The sequence below is a fragment of the Vanellus vanellus genome (assembly GCF_965231255.1).
Source record: "Vanellus vanellus genome assembly, chromosome: 6".
Lineage (NCBI taxonomy): Eukaryota > Metazoa > Chordata > Aves > Charadriiformes > Charadriidae > Vanellus > Vanellus vanellus.
The window spans coordinates 37,509,225-37,528,596 of NC_138911.1; the positions used below are offsets into that span (position 1 = coordinate 37,509,225).

Consider the following 19,372-nt stretch of genomic DNA (forward strand, 5'->3'; position numbering starts at 1 on the left):
CGCTAACAAACGGTCTTCAGAAGAGCAGACTGACTGAAAGTCCCGGGTTATGTTTCATTGTCTAAAGGGTATTGGTTTTTTGCTTCAGCCTGACTTTTTTTCTTCTACAGTTAACGTCAGTTGCACAATAAAAGGTAGTTTTCTGTAAGTGGGTGGGTCATACCATATGTAAACCCGGGTCTCTGGTTACTAGGTGAGAAATAACGTGCGATAGAATAGAGCGGACAACTCATCAGACTGGTGAAATCACAGAAACACTGGTTTGCACTCCTTTTCAACTTCATCTCGTTGCGTCTTAAACACCCGAGGTGAAATTTTGTCATGTTTCTGAGGGAAGGGGAAGGGCATTTTCAGAATTAAGGATAGATACTAAATGAATATATTAGCAGTGCTTTTCTCCTGTCCTGTGCTGTTCTCAAAACACCTGTTAAAACCAAATAAGCACATATTTTGGGGTTGATGATACTAACTGGCAAACTTGGCACCAAATAACCTGCTGAAACTAAAATGTTGATGCAGAACATGTGCTTAACTTAACAGTCCATAACCCTGTTTTTAGAACACTGAAATACCTACCCTGAGGAAAGCTCATAAAATGAAGGTCTTTAAAGTTCATAGATGAGACCAATGAAGCTGCAGCCGTTTTTAAGAATGTGTATCTTCGTTGACTCCTGTTAATTCAGGATGGCCAAGTGTACAAAATAAGAGACACGAAAGCACTGAAGAAGATTTTTTTTATTATTATTATTTATTTTGAAAGCCTGTTTTCCATAGGTTCAGTGGCTAAAGGAACAAGCAGAAAAGGGATGCTTGGGGAGGCAAACAGTCTGCATTTGGGAGGACTACATATTGCAGGCAGATCGGAAAGGATGTCTGCTTGGTTTCCAAGGGTATTTAATTGAGCTTTTTACAACATATAATGCTTAATTCTTCTAGAAATTCCCAGTGCCCTTAAGATTCTATTGCTTGGGATTAGGTTGAGTAATTTAGCATATCTCTAATCGTGTTTCCCCATGTGTAACATTCCAGCCGTGTCTGTCTTACTTTACTGTTAAATATATAATTTATAAATAGATAACAGTCCTGATAAGCTTGTTTGAATCCATTCTAGAACGAAATTGCTTGTTTTGTATTGTGTGTGATAGCTTCAAGCTGCTTTAGAGTAACTGTCCTCAACAATGAAGAAATCTTTGTTATGCTATTCATCTGGAGGCACTGGAAATTAAAAAACCAAGCTACTGTAGCAAGTAGGACCTATTAATTCTGAAGTGCTCCTCAGGAAACGAACTTTCTGCACCAGGCAAATGCGAATTCATAACAAATACATGAACACACAGAATTTTCTTTTTTGCACTTCTGCACCCAGGGTGAATGTTTGTTTGTTACTTTTAAATGGACGAAATTAAAATAGGCTGTATTAAGCTGAACAGGATTTTCTTCATGGAATTTTTCTGGCTGTGTAACTTTTCTGACAAAAAGCCTACTATCTCCCATTTTGCCAAATGTGTGCTTTTTCTGCCTCCAAACTATATGCTTTGCTGTTAGACATTTTGGGATATGGTGGTTTTATTCCTCTTTCTCGGGAATAAACCAGAAGCATCTTCTTGTGCTGAATAGCCTGACAGAAAAGGAAAATAGAATGCTTAAGTCGTGAATTGGGGGGGGGGGGGGGTGGAATGTTTTTTTTTTCTCAGTGTTCCTTACTTTTTTTTTTTTTTTTTTTGATAACGGAACAAAACTCGGGGGAAAAAAACAAGTTGTCCTTAACAAGGAAATTATTTAGAAGTGCAATGTGTTTACGTATCTGGATGAGAACAGTGCATTGTTAGCAGTGACTGCATGCATCGCATGATGCAACCTTTTGACAACTGAGTGTCTGCTGGAGACATCTGTGAATGGTGACCTTTCGCCCTAAGGAAGAATGCTCTGAAGGTGGGGAATGCCATTATCTGCCCTGGCCCACCACGCGCAGAGGCTGCCCACCACCGTCCTTGCGCCCGCCTGGCTAGGTAGCGCTTCAGATACACATCGGATGAGCCAAAACTGAGCAGATTCTCCCAAAGAAATGTGAAAAACCAACTTGCTTTCACCTTGGTGGGAAAGCAGAGGTTAAGTCAGGGACCTCAGACAGTATGAAATTAGAATGAGATCCTCAGCCTTTAAGTAGTCTTGTTAACTAATAAGCCACCTGAACAAGGATTGTTAACACCTGATGTGCCTGACACTCCCTCAGATCATTTGCTTCTGTAGACCACTTGTTACCAGTGGTCTGGAAACCAGTATATCCAGCACGTTACCCTTCAGACATGCAGGTTCAAGTCGTGAATTGTAGTGTGCAGACACGTAAGGCATCAGCTGTTTCTTTTTCAGGTGGTGGGAAAGGGAAGGAGGAGGAGGAGAAGGGCTGAGGTAGGTTGGGGAAGAAATAGTATTAGTAAAGTGCTGGGAATGTTTTCAGACCGATGTATTCCTGGTTTTTTAGAAAAGAAAATTTTTTGTACTGGCAGTAACGTGAGAAACTTTCTGTTATCGTGCTCTTTTTAATTCACAAGCCTGGATTTCCCAGTACAGGTGACTCTCTGAAAAGCAGCATCGTGTTGGTGATTGCTGCTTTTTGTAATATGCTGCTGTGTTGGCAGCGGTCGTTCACGGACATCCCCTGGCTGACTGTTAGTCAGCAAGGACCCGCATCCCACTTGTTATAGGTGAAGTGGTGATTTCTTGTCTCAAGTGGCTGTAGTGTTTTATTTGTGTGGTTTGGGCTTGGTGTTTTTTTTGTTTGGGTTTTGTTTTGTTGTTTGGTTTTCTTTTAAGTAAAAACAAGATAATACAAGGATCTGTGGCCGCTAAGAACAAGGCGGCAAATTTTCTATCCCAAAAGGTGGAGCAGTCTTGAAGAAAACAGGTTACTCCTTCCCACCGCCCCCCCCAACACCCTTTAGTCCCCCAGAACGAGTGCCTGCTTCAGCACGGATTTCTCTGCTAGTTGGATCCCAGGAGGCCTTATTGAGTGCAGCGCTGCTCGGGGAGTTGCAGCTGTATAAAGTGGGGGGGGGGGGAATGTAGTTTGTACGAATTGTTCTTTACCTTGGTTTGGGTTCAGCATGGCAGCTGCACTCCGACTTTGTGTGTGACAGCACAAAGGACAGCAAAAGTGAAAAGCAAGTCAGCAAGTAGAGAGACAAAAGCAACGATCAGCTAATACAGCTCCACATGGCCTAACTAATTTATGAGGAAAAAAAACTGTTCTGTTCATTGGATCAGCACTCTGAGGAGGCAGGTGGAATTGTAGGAAGTTTTCATTGAGTCTCTGGAGCAACTGAGGAAGCCACTAGAGATTCTTCTCAGTTTGAACTTTATCAGGGTCTACGCTTAATCAATATGGTATTGGAAAAAGAATTAATTACTAAAGCAGAATAAAACAGCTGCATTTTAAACTAAGGATCCATCAATTCAGTAATCTTCCAGTTACAGGCTAGGTGCCGTGAGGATCATTTTGACTTCATGTAATGAGGAACTGAGGGAGTTTCCTCCTGAACAGGCTGGGAATTCACATTAGCCTATTTCAGCTATTTGTCATCAGTACAACTCATTTCTCCCCTTCTGAATTACAATTTGTATTTGATATACTGTCAAACCCACAAAATTCCCATATTCATGGAACTGAAAGCATTAATGCGGAAATCATTGTCACCATGAGAAAAAGTCTTAACCTTCCTGAGCCTCTTTATTCTATAGGCTGCGGCTCGAGTGGTTTCATGCCGGACATACCTCTATTGTGTTCATTGTGAGGGTCAGGGACCTGCCTGTTGAAGAAGCAGTAATTTGAACACAGCCTGTAAATGTTTCATCTGTAATTTCCATAATGGTGAATTTCAAGGAGGGCTGAGAAGGGTTATGGGAGATGAATTAGGTTTTTAGTGAGCTCATTAGGAAGCCAAACAGAGTTTAGACAGCAAGGCGGTGAGTGTGGCTGTAATCAGTTCTGCTCGCTTTGTTCCCTGCCTTCGGGACATTTTTTGAAAACTTCATGGCAGGGGCTGATGAGAATATACTGAGCAGAGGCTGCAATCTGATGGTTGACTTGTTGATTTGTAAACCTCTTAATTCATTTTTTGTTCAATTTAATCTTTTCTTTCTTAAGGAAAATTAGTTGAATGTTAGCCCTCTTTGCACTATTCACCTCTTAAATTATGCTCATTTTGAGGAGCTTGTTATGCCTGAATAAACATGAAATGACTTGGCATTTTCCCATAAGAGGCACACCCATTTTAATACCATGTATTTACCATTCCTGGAAATGTCTCATTAACTTCTGAAAATCTGTGAGCATGATATTTTTGGGCTACTGTAACACACCTCTTGGCAGTCACAGAAGGCAGTTTGGTTAATGCCTCATAATATCCATTTTTATTCTCAACATGAAGAAAGGCTCTCTATAGAAAATTGATGCAGTTTGCTCTGCTAATTTTCATGCTCATTCCAATTAATTTAACATGACCCAGATTTTCTTCCTCGGGCTCATCCTGACTAATTAGTAAGGCAACACCTAGAACAAGTTCTGTTTAATAACATTGAGGAACACTAGTTGTGAGTGATTTTGATGCTAATAAAGATATTCACTGATGGGACAGATATTTGATGTCAATTATAGTATGTAATTTAGAAGTCCCAATGTGCTGGATGGAGTATAGGAAGGCTGGCAAATCACTATGGGAGATAATTTCTTTCTTTTTGTTAAAAAGACTTCCAAAGCACCTAGCTATCCTGAGGGACCAATTAGTTTATTTTTTTTTGGTACAACTAGTAGTATTGTCAATTAATTCCACAGTAATAGGTGGGGTGGTGCTGCTGAGGACATACAATCAGTGAACCATCAACGGCCAGGGCCCAGGCTGCCGTTATTTACCGAACCTCTACCGCATTCGGGAAAAGCCACGATGGGTACCAGAAAGCAGCACTGGTTGAGGAGAAAAGGGTGGCCTGCTCTTCTCCTTGATTCAGCTTCTCTTGCCACTCTCCAGATTCATCTATTTGGGAAGAAATAAATGGGGTTGAAAAAGGGGCCTCGTTAGCGCTTCGTAAACGAATTATGAACGTTTTCTTATTTCAGAAAAATAGCCCCAGACGTGCACTTTGTGTGATAATTCTTTCCTGCCCTCTGAGAGCCAGGGAGAAGTTACCTCCATCCAGGCGTGCAGGGCTGGTGCTCATGTAAGTGTCCTTGCTGCAGAGAGCCCGGCCACGCGGGCAGGTCCTGGTCTCTCTGAGCACTTTTCCTTCTCCCTGGGAAAACTGGCTCGTTCTGTGTGTCATCAGAAACACTGCCTATGTGGCAGGTGAAGAGTGAGGTCCAGAGAACTTTTTGCCAATGAGTTCGTTGGAGGTAGAAATGGGAAATGTTAAATCTTAGCTTTTCTTTCGGTCTCTCAGAACAAATTCCCACGTATGCCACAGGAACCAGAGGTGGATAAAGGCGGGATGACAATACTGTTCATACTTCACGATTTTCATCGGCTCCAGATACAAAAACCTGTGTGACGTCTTTAGTGAAGTTACGGCACTAAGACTTGCTTTTGCTCCTAGTAATGTAAATGGAAATACTGCCATTTAGCTGAAGGAGAAAAGAAACAAGATGTCCTTGTGCATCTATTTTGATCACAAGTACTTATGTCCAAGAACCTGCCTTCTAGCGAAGTATTTCAGGATGTAAAGAAAGCATGTTCTCTTTAAGATACACATTTAGAGATGAAGAAGAATTAGCAAAAACAATAACCATACTCAGACTTGAAAATATGTAATGCTCAAACGAGCACAGGAGTGCATTGCCATGTTTGTCCTTAAAAGTAATAATTTATAACATTCACTTATCTAAGAGCCACCACCAATTACTATCAAAAGGTATATTATATATTACTTTGAAAGCAGTTTTCATTGAAAGCTCTGTTCCTTGCTCATTTGAGCACTTTTGAAAATCCTTATCCCTAAAGTTTGCTGAAGGTCACTTTCTGAGCCAATAATGGAAAAGAGGATAGAATATCTTGTGTTAGATAATGCTCCAACACTATTAGCATCTCAATTCTTAGCTGCTGCATAAATCTCTGGTAAGTTTTAAAAGCTGATATAGTAAAACACAGGTAAAAATATCTTAAACTATAAAATTGCAAAGGGGGGTTAATGTCTTCGAGGCAAATCTTAATTGCCGAAATCCTATTTGCTTTTTTTTTTTTTTTTCTTTTTTGACTACCGAGCCCTCTCATTGGCATCATTTCACGGAGTTTTAAGAGAAGGGGGAGAAAGAGAGGGACGGAGGGACCGTGTGAAGTTTCTTCTAATGCATAATGCATTTAAATGCTGTAGTTTCCGGATTGATGCCACTAACCAGCTGAGAAACGATTCCTGTGAACAGCCTGGCAGCAAGGAGTCAGAGATGACCATGTCTATGGTGATTCCTAGCTGGTGACAATTCTGTTGTTCTGGGTCAGCAGTGAATACCTCACTCAAATGGTGCGAAGTCAGCCAGTTCTTAATTTTTCATCTCCTCCAGAGTGCATTCAGTGACTTTATCACTGAGAAGAATGACTCCCCTGCCTAGTGTGATCAAGACCTGGAAATTTGCTGCATCAGCGCGTTTAGCCCAGACTGCTACTTGATTGGTGGGGCTTATATCTGGTCTTATGGCATACATGTCGGTTCTCTAACTGGCTAGGTGAACAGCCTGTCCGGGGGGAAACTCAGTTTTACCCATCTGAATGAATAGAAGTCTCGTAACCTGCCAGGCTTTTCATTTGGGGTTCCTACATATAGTCAGCCCGATCTCCTCTGAAGGGAGGAGCGGGGTGATGGAAGTTCTCAGGAGCCCAACTTGTGAGGTCCTTCCCTAGGAAGAGCTCAGAGACACAAAGCGGCCTGGGAAGACTTTGTGGGCACTGCATATTTGTCTTTTGCAACACTTTCTGCTGCAATGAAAGACTTGAAATGAAATTACAGGCTTATGACCGGAAACGCAAAGCATCAGGTGTCAGAGTGGGGGCCTGTGCTTTTCAGTTTTGTGCTGTGAACTTTTAGACAAATAGTGTTATAACAATTCAGCGCCCTATGGTTTGGCTATTTTTATGCTTCCTCATTTTCTAAGTCAAATTAATGGAAACTTTTTTCAAACAGTTTTCCCCCATGTTCCTATGAAACGACTCATTGCTCTATCAGCTCTTTTGATCGCTTAAAGCAGATCCAAAGCATCCTATGGGATAGTTTGGGTGTGGAGAGTGGAGAAGGCCATGGCCTTCCCTTCTTGTTTGTTTGTTTTACGATATTATCTGGTTACTGGAAACAATCCAGTAAAACTGTAAGATGGGAGAAAACAAATCGCTTGTAATCCTTTGTGATATCAGAAAGATCTCTTTTTGGTTTTCGTGGGTTTTTTTGGTTTTGTTTGTCAACCAGTTGAGATTTTCTCACCAGAATTCACATGCGTCTACGCTTGCTGCTTCTTCCGGTTTGAGGCATTTGGATATTCTTAGCTGTGTCTTCCCTCACGGCTCAAGCCAGGCTCTGAGAAACTAGCAGGGCCTAACTAGGGGCTGAGATGTTTGCTCTTGTCATCTGCCTACTGAACTCGAAAGGCAAAACTTTTCAGGCCTTTCCCCTTTCAAGCATCCAATATATATAGCGGATCAGGTATAGACGGTTTACACTTTACCTTTGCAAGGCTTCTTGGAGGAAAAGACTCCTGAAAAATGTTACCCCGAAAGTAAATACGTGCAGATCCAAAGCACGGGGCTGTCGGCTGGAGCGTGGTTCACCAGAGGGAGCGAGCGCCGGATTGAGCCCTTTGTTGTGAGCGGCAAATAGCATACCACTTACAAATACTGTTAGTTGTGTTTCCGAATACCTGACGCACTGTATTTGAAGTACAGGCTTTAACTTAAACCTACAAGAGCAGACTGTCAGTGTTCCCACGTAACCCTTCGCATTCTGGCATTTTCCAGACTGCCAGCCAAATGAACACTTTAGGAGGAGGTGCATATATATGTCCACAGCACCCAGCGGGTTAATCCACCCTACTGTGCATAGGTGTTGGAGCTCTTATGGTATGTAAGACTCGCCAAGTTTGGAGTTGTTTTGTATTTTATTTTATTTATTTTTTCTGGACTATGCATTCACAGCAAGCATCTCTTCTGCTCAGGTGTATGTGAATGCATATTGAGATGGTACTCTTATTTGTGTTTTATGTAACATATACATTTGTGTACATTTTATCACCTGAAAAAGCTTTTATGGTTCATTTTCACACTTTTATATTACAACAACCTTTTTTTTAAGCGTTCAGCCATCCTCCATTTTTTGTGATACATCTTAAAATAGACTAATGAGCATTTTGGACTTGTGGCCTAACAAATGTCCTTTTTAATAACTGAAGCTTTTAACTTAGTATCTCTCAGGAATAAATGTCTGTTACATTTCTAGTTCTAACTTCTGTTTGGAAAGGATGAAAAATCCTATGAATGTGTGCTTGTATGCAATATTTCAGCTGGCACTTTTTTAATAGCTAAATAACCCCGAAAAGAGAGGTTTCTAACGTAGACAGTACATGGACTCTTGCTGTATTATTGAGCATCATTTTAAGAAATGTCTCCTGAACAAGCAGTTGTGTCCAACAGCATGTTGTCTAAGGGGAACTGCAAGACATTAAAATATCTCACAGTTTATAAGTTTGTAACAGATGTAAGGAAAATTGAGATGCTCTGATGGCTGTTTTTCTTTACAAAAAAAAAGCCGTTTTTATTCTTAAAGAAACTACATTCATGATTTAATGGAGAAGAACGGTGCAGGATGTTAGCTATCATCTACTTTAAGTCCTCCACATTCTGCTATATATAAACAACTGAAAAACGCTAAAGGTTAAATATTGATGAGGTACTATTTAACTTAATTACTTAACTTCAACTGCAGGTAGAATTTTAATTGAACTTGGATATTTTGCCCACATTTGATATTATTCTAATGACAAAACTAACAGGATAGTAAATAAGAAATGTTACTTAAAATAAAATAGAGCTTTTTAATGTATACTCTCTTTGGTATAGTTGATTGAAGAAACTGAAAACATTATCCCGCTTACTCCAACGGGGATAGAGAACCGAAAAAAGAAAATGGTCTCTTAAAGAAGATGTGCTTTAGGCAAAAAAAAGAAAAAAAAAAAAGTTTTTTTGTCTCCCGATTTCTTTAATGACTTGTTATTGTTGTCTCAGCTGTAGCCAAAGTCTGCAGCTGGTATTCTTGACAGAATTACTATGAGAATGCTAAAAATATTTCTCTAAAAATATATAAAAAAAGCGATTTAAAAAGAGCTTCCTTTAGACTGCAGCACAAGGACATTTTGTGTGACAGCATTTAGAAGGATGAAAAAGTTAAACAGAATAACAGCTATTTACATTCACACTGCAAAGTAATTACCGAAGCAGACAAAATACTTAAACCTAATTTAATAATGCCTTCCTTCAGCCTAGGTGCCAAAACCTGGGAGTAAGCTTCCCGGCTCGTGCTGAGGTGGGGAGGGGGGAGTTGAAGTGAAAACCATGTAGAAACAAGTGCAGTGAACACTTTCCCGGTGAGGTACAAAGTGAGTTTCACTTTTAAAGAGAAGAGCATCATAAATCAGCACAAACCACAAGTTTTAATGAGTATATCTGCTCTGGGATTGTGCAGTGCTTGCAATTCTGTGTGAACGAGACAAGGATCTGGTCTTACACTCCTTACTCAGGCAAAACTGCCGCTGCCATTAATGATAATTTTGCTTGAATAGAACAAAGTGCTCGGTGGCGGTTGTGCCAGCATGAGGGGTGCCAGATTAGGATAAACGTGCAAAAAAAGTACAACTTCAAATGGCTGTACCTTTGACTTCTGGAGCTAGCATTTCCTCCAACTACAAGGATCTTAATTATAACATTTGCTGGTTCAAAGATTAACATTTAGCATTCTGGGAAAGACTTTCTGGACTTCAGCAGTAACCTGATCGGTAGGGTCTCCTTTTGGTCTCTGCCTCTTTCTGGTTCTTTGTATTGCAGGGGAGATGATAGTATCTGGCACATTCCTTGGATGACTTGAAGATAGCAGCCTTCTGTGTTTGGGGCTGAAAGATTGTGAACTCTGTGTTAGCAGAAATGCCACACAGGGGAGGTGAATAGAACATTAAAGAAGCTTTAGCTTTAGGTACTGCAGCGCAAGCAGAGTTGAATTCGAGAGCTGGGACTTAAGTGGACATTTGTCCCTGCTTTCTTCCTTAATAAAATCTGAGTGTTAACTGTGGGTAAGGGCATTTGAGAGATCACTAAAAATGAATCATTGAGTGCCCAGAAGAGCTTTATTATGATATACTATGGAGAACTTTAGAATGTACGGGGTGCTTTTTACGTGCTTATCGGATGCATGTCTGAGTTACTATTACAGAAGTAAATTGTTTGGTTCTTTGCTGCAGAAGCAAAATAATTCACCGAATTAAGATGACAAAATGAAACTCATCAAAAACTGGATCTGTGGGGTGCTTTCTGGCCCTGGGTTCCCACCTAATTTTCTTTTGCTCCGTGAAAGGCTATCGAGCAAAAAACCACAAGCTCCAACCAGCCACGTTTGTTGTGCTTGTGTGTGTGTAATCCATTTTGAAAAATCCTGACACAAATACTAAATTTGGAAAAAATCTCAGTGCAGAGATCCTGACTGGCCAAAGTGAGTTTAGAAAAGAATACTAAATCTTAAAGATCCCCAGACTGATATCGGGTTCCGGGACTGAGTCTTTGTAGGTAGAGCCAAGAGAGGTCGCTCGGTTCAGTTTGTTTGCCCCAGTAGCAATTAGATAGAAGGAGTTATTCTGCTCCTGAAGTTCCGCATGGATGTTGCCGCTGCCCAGTTAACCAGTGTGAAAATACCATGGAAAATAAATTATTAAACTATACTGTTATTACTAACTTGCCAGCTCCAGAGAAACAAATGCAGCCACATTTACATATGTGTCCATCTGTCTGTTTTTACACTTTATGTCTTCAGCCAGTGGGTGAAATTGTTTTAATCCAAGCTGCAGTCTGATTTTTTTTTTCTTTTTTTTTTTTTTTTTTTCCCCTGCTGATATTTTTCTGTGTGTGTATGTTATTTGTAGATGGACACGCATATTCTTGACAGTAGCTAGTTCTTAATTGTCCTTTTAAGTAACCTAATCTATCTGGCCACGGTAGTTTTAACTGGAGCAAGCAGCAGAGTTCTCCATGGATAATTTTCGTTAGTTAGCAGATTGTTACCATCTCAATGTTGCTGAAATCCCTAATCTCAGGTCAGCGTGAAGCTGCAGTGGTTACAATCCTGTTGCCTGATGCAGTGTGAATGGAAGTGCTTTCTGTCAGAAACATGTGGTCTCTTCAGTGGAGAGCCTGCGTAAATCCTGTGTAAATAGAGGGAGGCTAACAAAGGATGAGCCCCTGCAGCTCAGAGCATTTGGAGCCATTTGGAGGCTGAATTTGCTAAATGCTGCTTATACCGCCTGAAAAGTTGAAGAGAAAGGAGCATAAAATCCCTTCTTTTTTCTCTTTCTGCTCCTACCCTGGGGGGAGGGTGTTAAGGGCCAGGGAAGCCTGAGGTAAGCCTATGAAGACTGTTTTTTCAGTGCTCTTTTGAGTGTGAAAAAGGTGGCATGGGTCACTGTCCCCTCTTTAATGTCGGAAAACCCACACAGTTAGTAAATGTTGCATGTAAACTAAAGCATTTCATCCCTTCTCCTGCGCTCCACGGCAGTGGGCCATGAACTAGTCACTTGAAAATCGCAGAAAAATTTCACTTCAACATGTCCGGACAGTTTAGCACAGCGGGAACGTAAGAGAGATCAGTAATTAGCAGGTTGCTTTACTGTTCCCCTTGTCTGCCTTGGAACACTTTTTTTCACCTGATGTGAAAAAATGTTGGATTATAATGAACGAACCGCGAACCTCCTGCCTGTGTAAGAGAGCTTAAAATTTAAACCACTGTTTATTAGTTTTCTCTTTAAAAAGCTAGAAAAAATGTGTTGTTGGCTTTTGAATATAATCTCTAAGAATTCTCCATTCGCTTCCCAAATAAACATGAGCTTTAAACATGGACAATTAAGGGCGCAAAAAGCCAGTCTTTTTTCTTATTTTTGGACATGAAAATAGGAAAAGGAGAAATGTGAAACATTGCAGTCCTGCAAATAATTTTGAAAGATTTAAATCACCAGTTTTATAGCATGCATGGCTGTAACAATAACAGAGCTGGAATGTCATTCCTACCTTCGAGTAAATAATAAAAGGTTTGTAAATGCCTTTAAGAAAATAAGGTAAAATAGTGATTATAGAAAGGTGCCTATCCAGAAATAGCAAAAGAACAGTTTTTGTTCTGTGTCTTGTCGTAAATACACTTTAGATACCAGATACCATGCAACTCTTTAAGCCTTTAGCGCATATTGCCAGATGGCAATAGGGACTTGCTCCTGAGCAACAAACTATGCTAAAATGTGATTAGATCGAGTAGGATAGCTTTGTAGGTGAGGTCTGACAGTGGCTTAAGTTCTCTCCCTTTTCTTCCTATTTGAACTTACAGTATTTATTAATGCCCGGATTGTGTGAAATTTGTACGTGTCATCTTTACGGTATGTACCCTGTGGAATTGCTGGGTTATATTCTGGAAAGCAAAAGATCTTTCAAAAGAGCAGCGGAGAGGCGGCCAGCTCTTATCTCCTCCCTGCTGCTAGAAGGGCAAAAGAATAACATCTTCTGTAGTAGGAGAGGCGGTAGTGCTGTATGTCCGAAGTCTTCTTGTTCCTTCTCATGCACCAGTGTCCAACCTTTCTTTCTCTACAAGATGCTCGCTGAAACGTATGACATAGCACCACGAAACATGTGTCTGGCATCTCAGAGACAGGAAAGGGGAGGGAACGCAGGGGACTGATTACAGCAGCTCACTTGAGGAAACCTCACTCCGGCATGGGGCAAGTGGTGGCTGAGCACGCCAGTCAACCTGGGATGCCTGTGTCAGGCCTAACCAGCTTCTGATGGCTCCTTTCTTCCTGCAGTCAAGTCACTCGGCAAAACCAGCACACGTACTGGCAGAGCACTGCTGACAATGGCACAGCTCTAAGCTGGATGCCCGTTTGAACTGTTTGTGGTTTTCGAAGTCCCAGGTTTGCCACCCATAACCTATCCTAACTCAGGTTTGCCACCCAACCTATCCTAACTCAGTTTCCTTAGACAGTAAGGTGCGGTAGATAAGTATTGTTTCTATGGTGTGAGGAGACTGAGTCAATCTCCATGAACGGTGATCCTTAAGAGAAGGAGAAAAAAAGAAAGCCCACAGCCAACACTTCATTCAAAGAGCTGTGATCTGCTGAAGCTGTAAGGCTAAATGCCTGACAATTTTAACAGGGTGGAATGGAGATAAGGAGTTCTCCTGAAGGGTCTTTGATTCTGGAGCTGACCTTCCCTGTCTATTAGTCCTCCCTACAGCACAGACTGTCTTATCTTCAAAACGTACTCAAACACTTCTCTTTCCAGCTTTTTGGCAGTGGTAATTAACCAGATTTTTCAGATTTTTCTCTGGTGGTGACGTGGATCATATTACGAAGTTGAACATCCTTATTAATACTGGTTTACAATACTTATGTGTCCAGATGGACACATTATAAGTACAAACAAATAATTGCGAATTGTGAATATAAGCTGCATGCAGATTTTCCTTTGTTTTCCATTTATATCTACATATTCTACTCCATCAAAAATAATGGACTGAAAGACTGTAGAAAAGTTTACTTAAGATCAGCATAGTGCACTGCAGCTTTCCTTTTCAGAATCCTTTAGTTTGATTTTCATATTGCTTGCACTATTTTTAGAAAAATGGTGAAGGGTCTTGTCTTCCCCCTGCCTTAGGTACCCCTGCTCCTCTCTCTTTTCCTTTAGCATGACAAACCATAAAGCTGTAAGGGACCCGTGATGATGAAGGAACCCAAACACTGGGTCCTGAAATGTGTTTTTCTAGAAACCGCTTTTCTTCCTGCTCTGCCTGTTATGATTGTAATAGAAACTCTTTCTAGAATTTGAATCTGGGCCGCTACCAGGCTCCTGTGCTTTGGCCTGACTGGGTTATCCTTTTCAGTTATCACTTTGTGTATGTTGGGAATCTTTCATCCTGTTCACAAATGGTGAAAAGACTAGATGAGCAGCTTCTAAACAGCACTTGCTTCAGCTCTTGCTGGGTCTTTACTCTGTGAGGAAGACAAACGAGGACTGGGGTTGAGACAATAGTGATAACGTGGAGGACTGTCAAAGAGGAATTCATTGATACAATAAGGTTGGAGAGGTCTTCTGTAGGACTGGACTCTGTTTCCCGAAGAGCCCTTAGCTGTATGAACATTGGGGTCAGCAACTAGTCTGCCCAAGGAAACCAGTTTGCTGCAAGTTGTTTGAAATTACGGTGCAATGGAAACCCTGCTCTAACTACTTATTCAGTATCTTTTAAATAAGAGGTAGTCTCTCTTACTTTTTTTTTTTTTTGCATTGAAAGCATCTTGTGGGAAGAAACCCTCAGCACGTGCTAGGAGTGCCTGAACACAGAGCTAGTACGGAAGTTTAACTTATCTGCATCTTCAGCCCCCTCCACAAACCCTTCCCCTAGAAGGGAAGGTCTCTAAAGGAACCCTGTGTGGGTCACTTTGCAAAGTTTCTTGTAAACTCTCTCCATCTTTTATAGGGGTTATCGAGACTTTTACGTAGCATTGATATAATCTTAAACAAGCTGGGTAATATGCCTAACTCTCTACTGGCTTGAATCCTGCGTAGTCCTTGACACCTCCACAAAGAGCGTGCCCCTTAGGAATTCTCCACTTTCCTAGAACAGGGATAGGGTTTTGCACAAGAATAAACGAGTGAACATTGTGCAAAGCAGGAGAAAGTCATCCTTTTTTTTTTTGCTGCCACGTGAAAGAGAGAGTCAGTGGGCCAAAATCTAGACTTAATTTCCCACTAGAAAATTGGGATAACTGTGCTTATATAATTGGAATTTCCATACAAGTTAGGACTTGACTCCACTCTTCTTACAAATTACCGTCCCAATCAGGATATGAACAGTTCATATAAGCAGAATAAATTATGATGAGGGTTTACATGATTTACATTCGGACTCCTTCATACAGCAGTTAAAAATATAGTTAATCCAGTCTGCCACGGAGAGACTTTCATGTCTGTCAATTTTATTTCACTTTTCATAATTCCTTTTTCTTCATTTAAAATAACTCATGTTTATTTGGATACAGCAAACTAGGATCAGACCCTCCATATCCAAGACGTAAATCCTTCCATCTTGGGAAAGTCAGTTATAGGCTACTTCTATGATTTCTCGCCACTGGAAAAAGTATCCACTAATGTGAACAGTTGTAGTCCTATTAAAGATACAACAATAGAGCTTAACAGAATTAGGCCTGTAGTTCACCAGGAGCAACAAATCTTTCTGTATTCATCTTCTGAGGTCATTTGGAGGTACGACATTTGAATTTCCTTTCATGAGGTTGTGGAACAGAATAGGGAAGCACTGACTGTCGCTGTTTCAACCGCTGCGTAAGGTGGGAAGGCAATGGGAGCTCCAGCTGAACTTTCCTCTCCTGGGCTGCTATTAGCTTTTTAAAACCAGAATATTAACAGCCTCTCCGAAAGGTCTAAACACTGATTTCGCATGTAGGTGACTCCCGCTTGAGGATGCGCACAAGCAGGAGAGTACGTATATGCAGACAAACAGGGATTTGTCCGTACAGAGAGTGAGCTGGTGCTTCTGCCGTGCGAAAGGATGGTGCAGCGCAGAAGTTTTATAGCTCCACGCATCCTGTGCATACACACATAGCTTTTACATAAAGAGACAAAGATATCTTTATCCGCACGACAGATAGACAAACAGACTGACTGACTTCAAACTTGCACTTTCAGTAGGGATTTTTTTTTTTTCCCCCCATCTCCGGGTACTGCTTTTCAAAATTGCCTGAGGCTATAGTACAGCACCTCAGATCCCCAAGGCCCATTGCCTGGCTCCTAATAGCCACTCTCCATCTGTGTCACATGAACAGCTGATGAGATAGCTCCAGTGTCTGTATTTTGGAGAGCATATCCACCCAGGTTAAAATGCTGGGGTTGCCAAGGAGCAGTCAGAAGCCATTAGTGTTTGTGAGAATTTGCCTTGCAGCAGTTCCTTGGCATAGTGGAAAGTGTGTGTGTGTGTGTGTGTGTGTGTGTGTGTGTGCGCGCGCGCGCGTGTGTGTGTGTGTATGTGAGAGAGAGGGGTAGGGTAGAATATGTGGGGGGGAGGGGGCAACGGAAAGGAGCGCTTTCTAAATAACCAACATCTTGCAAAAGTGAACGGTTGCTTACAGCATATAGGGCTTCCATAAGCTCTTCGATTAGTTTGCTGTGATTCGACTTTCCTTTCTCTATCGTTAACAGAAACAAACAAAAAAAAAAAAAAAGGAAAAAAAAAAAAAAAAGGAAAAGAAGCATGAGAAAGAGAGCAGTGACTTCGGGGTCTTGCTCTGGTGTTTGGGCAGATGGAAAGGAGCTGCTCTGCCTTGGGGCAGGGTGGTTGTAATGAAGTGGCCTGTCAGTCTGTAAATAGTGAGGGTCATCTCTTCCATGTGATGGAGGGTATCACATTGCAGTGAAAATGGAAATGTCAATAAAATTAATCTGCCAGCTCTTTGCTGTGGCTTTTTCTGTCTCTCCGGTCCAAAAGGGTTGGTTTTGCAGAGGGGAGGCAGTGGAAGAGGGGTGATCTGGCACGGGAGGGAAGATGGAGCTGAAATGCAAGTTTTGAAGCAAATGGACTGTATGTAGCAGCAACGTATTTCGTTTAGCAGCACTACAGAGCTAGACAAGGCTATAGGAATTAGCTCGTGAATCTATAGCATTCCTCAGGAAGCTATGGAGCGTCTAGCTCAGGCTACATTGAGCACAGAGTTTATTGTTTTAGGCTTTCTTGGACAAGGTTTTTACTTAGCATGGGATTTATGGCATTTACTGCTAATGAATGTCTATTCTTAAATTACAAAAACCACCGTCTCAGCACAATTCCCAGATGTCCTTCCAGGACCTCGGCTTCTTAAACACCAGCAGGGAGCATAAACTCTCCACTTCTCTGTTTTCCTCTTTCGTGTGGCTCCGGGCTAATGATGTGTAAGGAAAACACAGCAATCTATAAAGTCTCAGTGCTGTCCCAGTATTCTTCATTTATTTTGCATTTGATTATGCCACAAGTCGGATCTTGTTTCTTTCCTTTTTTTAAAGTTATTAGTTCAAATATTAATGTAGGAATATGGCATATATTGCTGCTCTTGATTGATGCCTTCCCAAAAACAGGAAGACGTGCTCGTATGAATTTTAAGAAAGTAGGGGTCCTGCAATGCCTTGCCAGAAGAGTTTTTCAGATACATAATTTAGATGCCCTCCAGGCAGGCTTTCAAGGCATTTTTGCTGGAGGGCAAGAAAAAATAACTATGACTGTTAAAAGTAAATGATTTTTGCTAATGCACAATTAATGCCAGGGAAAAGCACAGAAGAGAAAGATGTTGATGGAAAGTTCTGATTAAGTGAGAGCTCTACCTTGATGTGCATCTTTTTTTTTTAATGATAATAATCACTGATGCAGAGATGTAGAAGTTTTCATGTCATGCAAATGCTGTATGCAGGGTCATACTAGGTGTACGTGTTTGTGCGTGCGCGCGGGCGCGTGTGTGTGTGTGTTGGGAGGTGATGGTTACGGGGAGGGGCTCATCTGACAGTGTGTTATGTGCACTGAACAGTGACACGGTTACTGCCACCTCTGCAGAGGGCCTCGAATATATAGACTACAGAACATTTAACTTGATTACTTATAGTACGTATTCAGAATGGTTGTAGGGATGCATTTACAGTGAATGGGTTTTCTTGTGGCGGGTTTTCCCACATTGAATCTCATAATTGACAAAGAGCTATTGCACTATGTCAAGCACACAATTATAATTGAATTAATGATATATGCATGTGTGAAATGCAAAATTAGTATTTGGAGAGACATGGTTTCTAATTTTTACATATTTGTATCAGCACTCACATATAATGAGAAACTGTAGGTGCCTGATCTAGCAAATCAAAATGAAACTGTGGTAGTGTCTTGGTAATTAACGATAGTTTTTGGTTTCTGTACTTTGTTCATTAAATGTCGTCTTCTTCCTGTTTTCCTCTTTGTTGTAGGAGATGGTTTAGACAACAGTGTAGCCTCACCTGGTACAGGGGATGACGACGACCCAGACAAGGACAAAAAGCGTCAGAAGAAAAGAGGCATTTTCCCCAAAGTAGCAACAAATATCATGAGAGCGTGGCTTTTCCAGCATCTCACAGTAAGTGGTGCCCAAAACCAAAATAGATTTCTATTCATGTGCCTAATGAGGTTTATTCGTCATTATTAGAAATCAATTGTCCCCATAATTTTTGCACCATTATTAGGGCTCAATTATTGTTGCTTTTTTTCTTTTTTTTGTCTTCTAGATTTTTTTTTTTCTTGGCTCTTGGAATCATGACAAATCTAAAAGAAACCTATATATATACACATATATATACACACGTACATGCTGAGAGAGAGAGAGTACAAAGCCTTAGCACAGAACAACACCCACATATAAAGTAACCATTTTTTGCTTTGAACTATTCAAAATGTTCCTAAGGACAAAAAGAAGGGGGTTCTTGGTTTAACATACGTAAAGGTCAGCTTTCTGGATTCTTTATTGCTGGTCTCTGTTTGCGCAAACTTCATACGTGTGTGGTGGAAGAGAGAGCCCCAGTCTGTGTGCGCCGACATACGCTGTGGGATGTTCGAGAAGTCAAAGCAGCAGCTCGCAAACTTGTACGTTACTTTTGGTAAAACGTATCGAAAGCTTACAGGTTCCCCAGTTCTCCACTTGCATAACCGTGAGAAAAAGCACCTTTTTTAGTTTCTCTTCAAGTGCATTATGTTAAAAGCTAGCCATGTTCACGTTTGGGGGAGAGAGATTAAATAAGCGAAAAAGCAATGCTTTCCATGGGCTATCTTTATCCTCCTGCTTGCAATTGGCTTAATGTGTTGGTGTTCTGTTGACTATTATAGCTTCACTTAGGCATCAAAACACGCTTCCCCAGAAAACCTAGTAACACTCTTTGTAGTTTACTTCATGTGGGAAATAATGGAAACTGGTAAAATTATCAATTGATTTTCCTCTTCCTCTCACCGTAAAATTGTTTCTCACTTGATAAGGCTTAAAATGCTAACTGTTATTAACTACCTCTTCTTCTACCAAAGTTTTATAAATTTCCACGGTAGCCGATGTTGG

The 19,372-nt window shown here is 41.0% G+C and overlaps 1 protein-coding gene across 3 annotated transcripts in view; it reads left to right on the forward strand.

Moving 5' to 3' along the window:
- Positions 1 to 19,372, forward strand: part of MEIS2 (Meis homeobox 2) — a 179,582-nt gene that overhangs the window by 34,815 nt on the left and 125,395 nt on the right. For all 3 annotated transcript variants that reach the window (XM_082485649.1, XM_082485647.1, XM_082485648.1), the window contains one exon: positions 18,261 to 18,406. In XM_082485649.1, the coding sequence (XP_082341775.1) occupies positions 18,261 to 18,406 (146 nt within the window). The remainder of the gene's footprint in view (positions 1 to 18,260; positions 18,407 to 19,372) is intronic.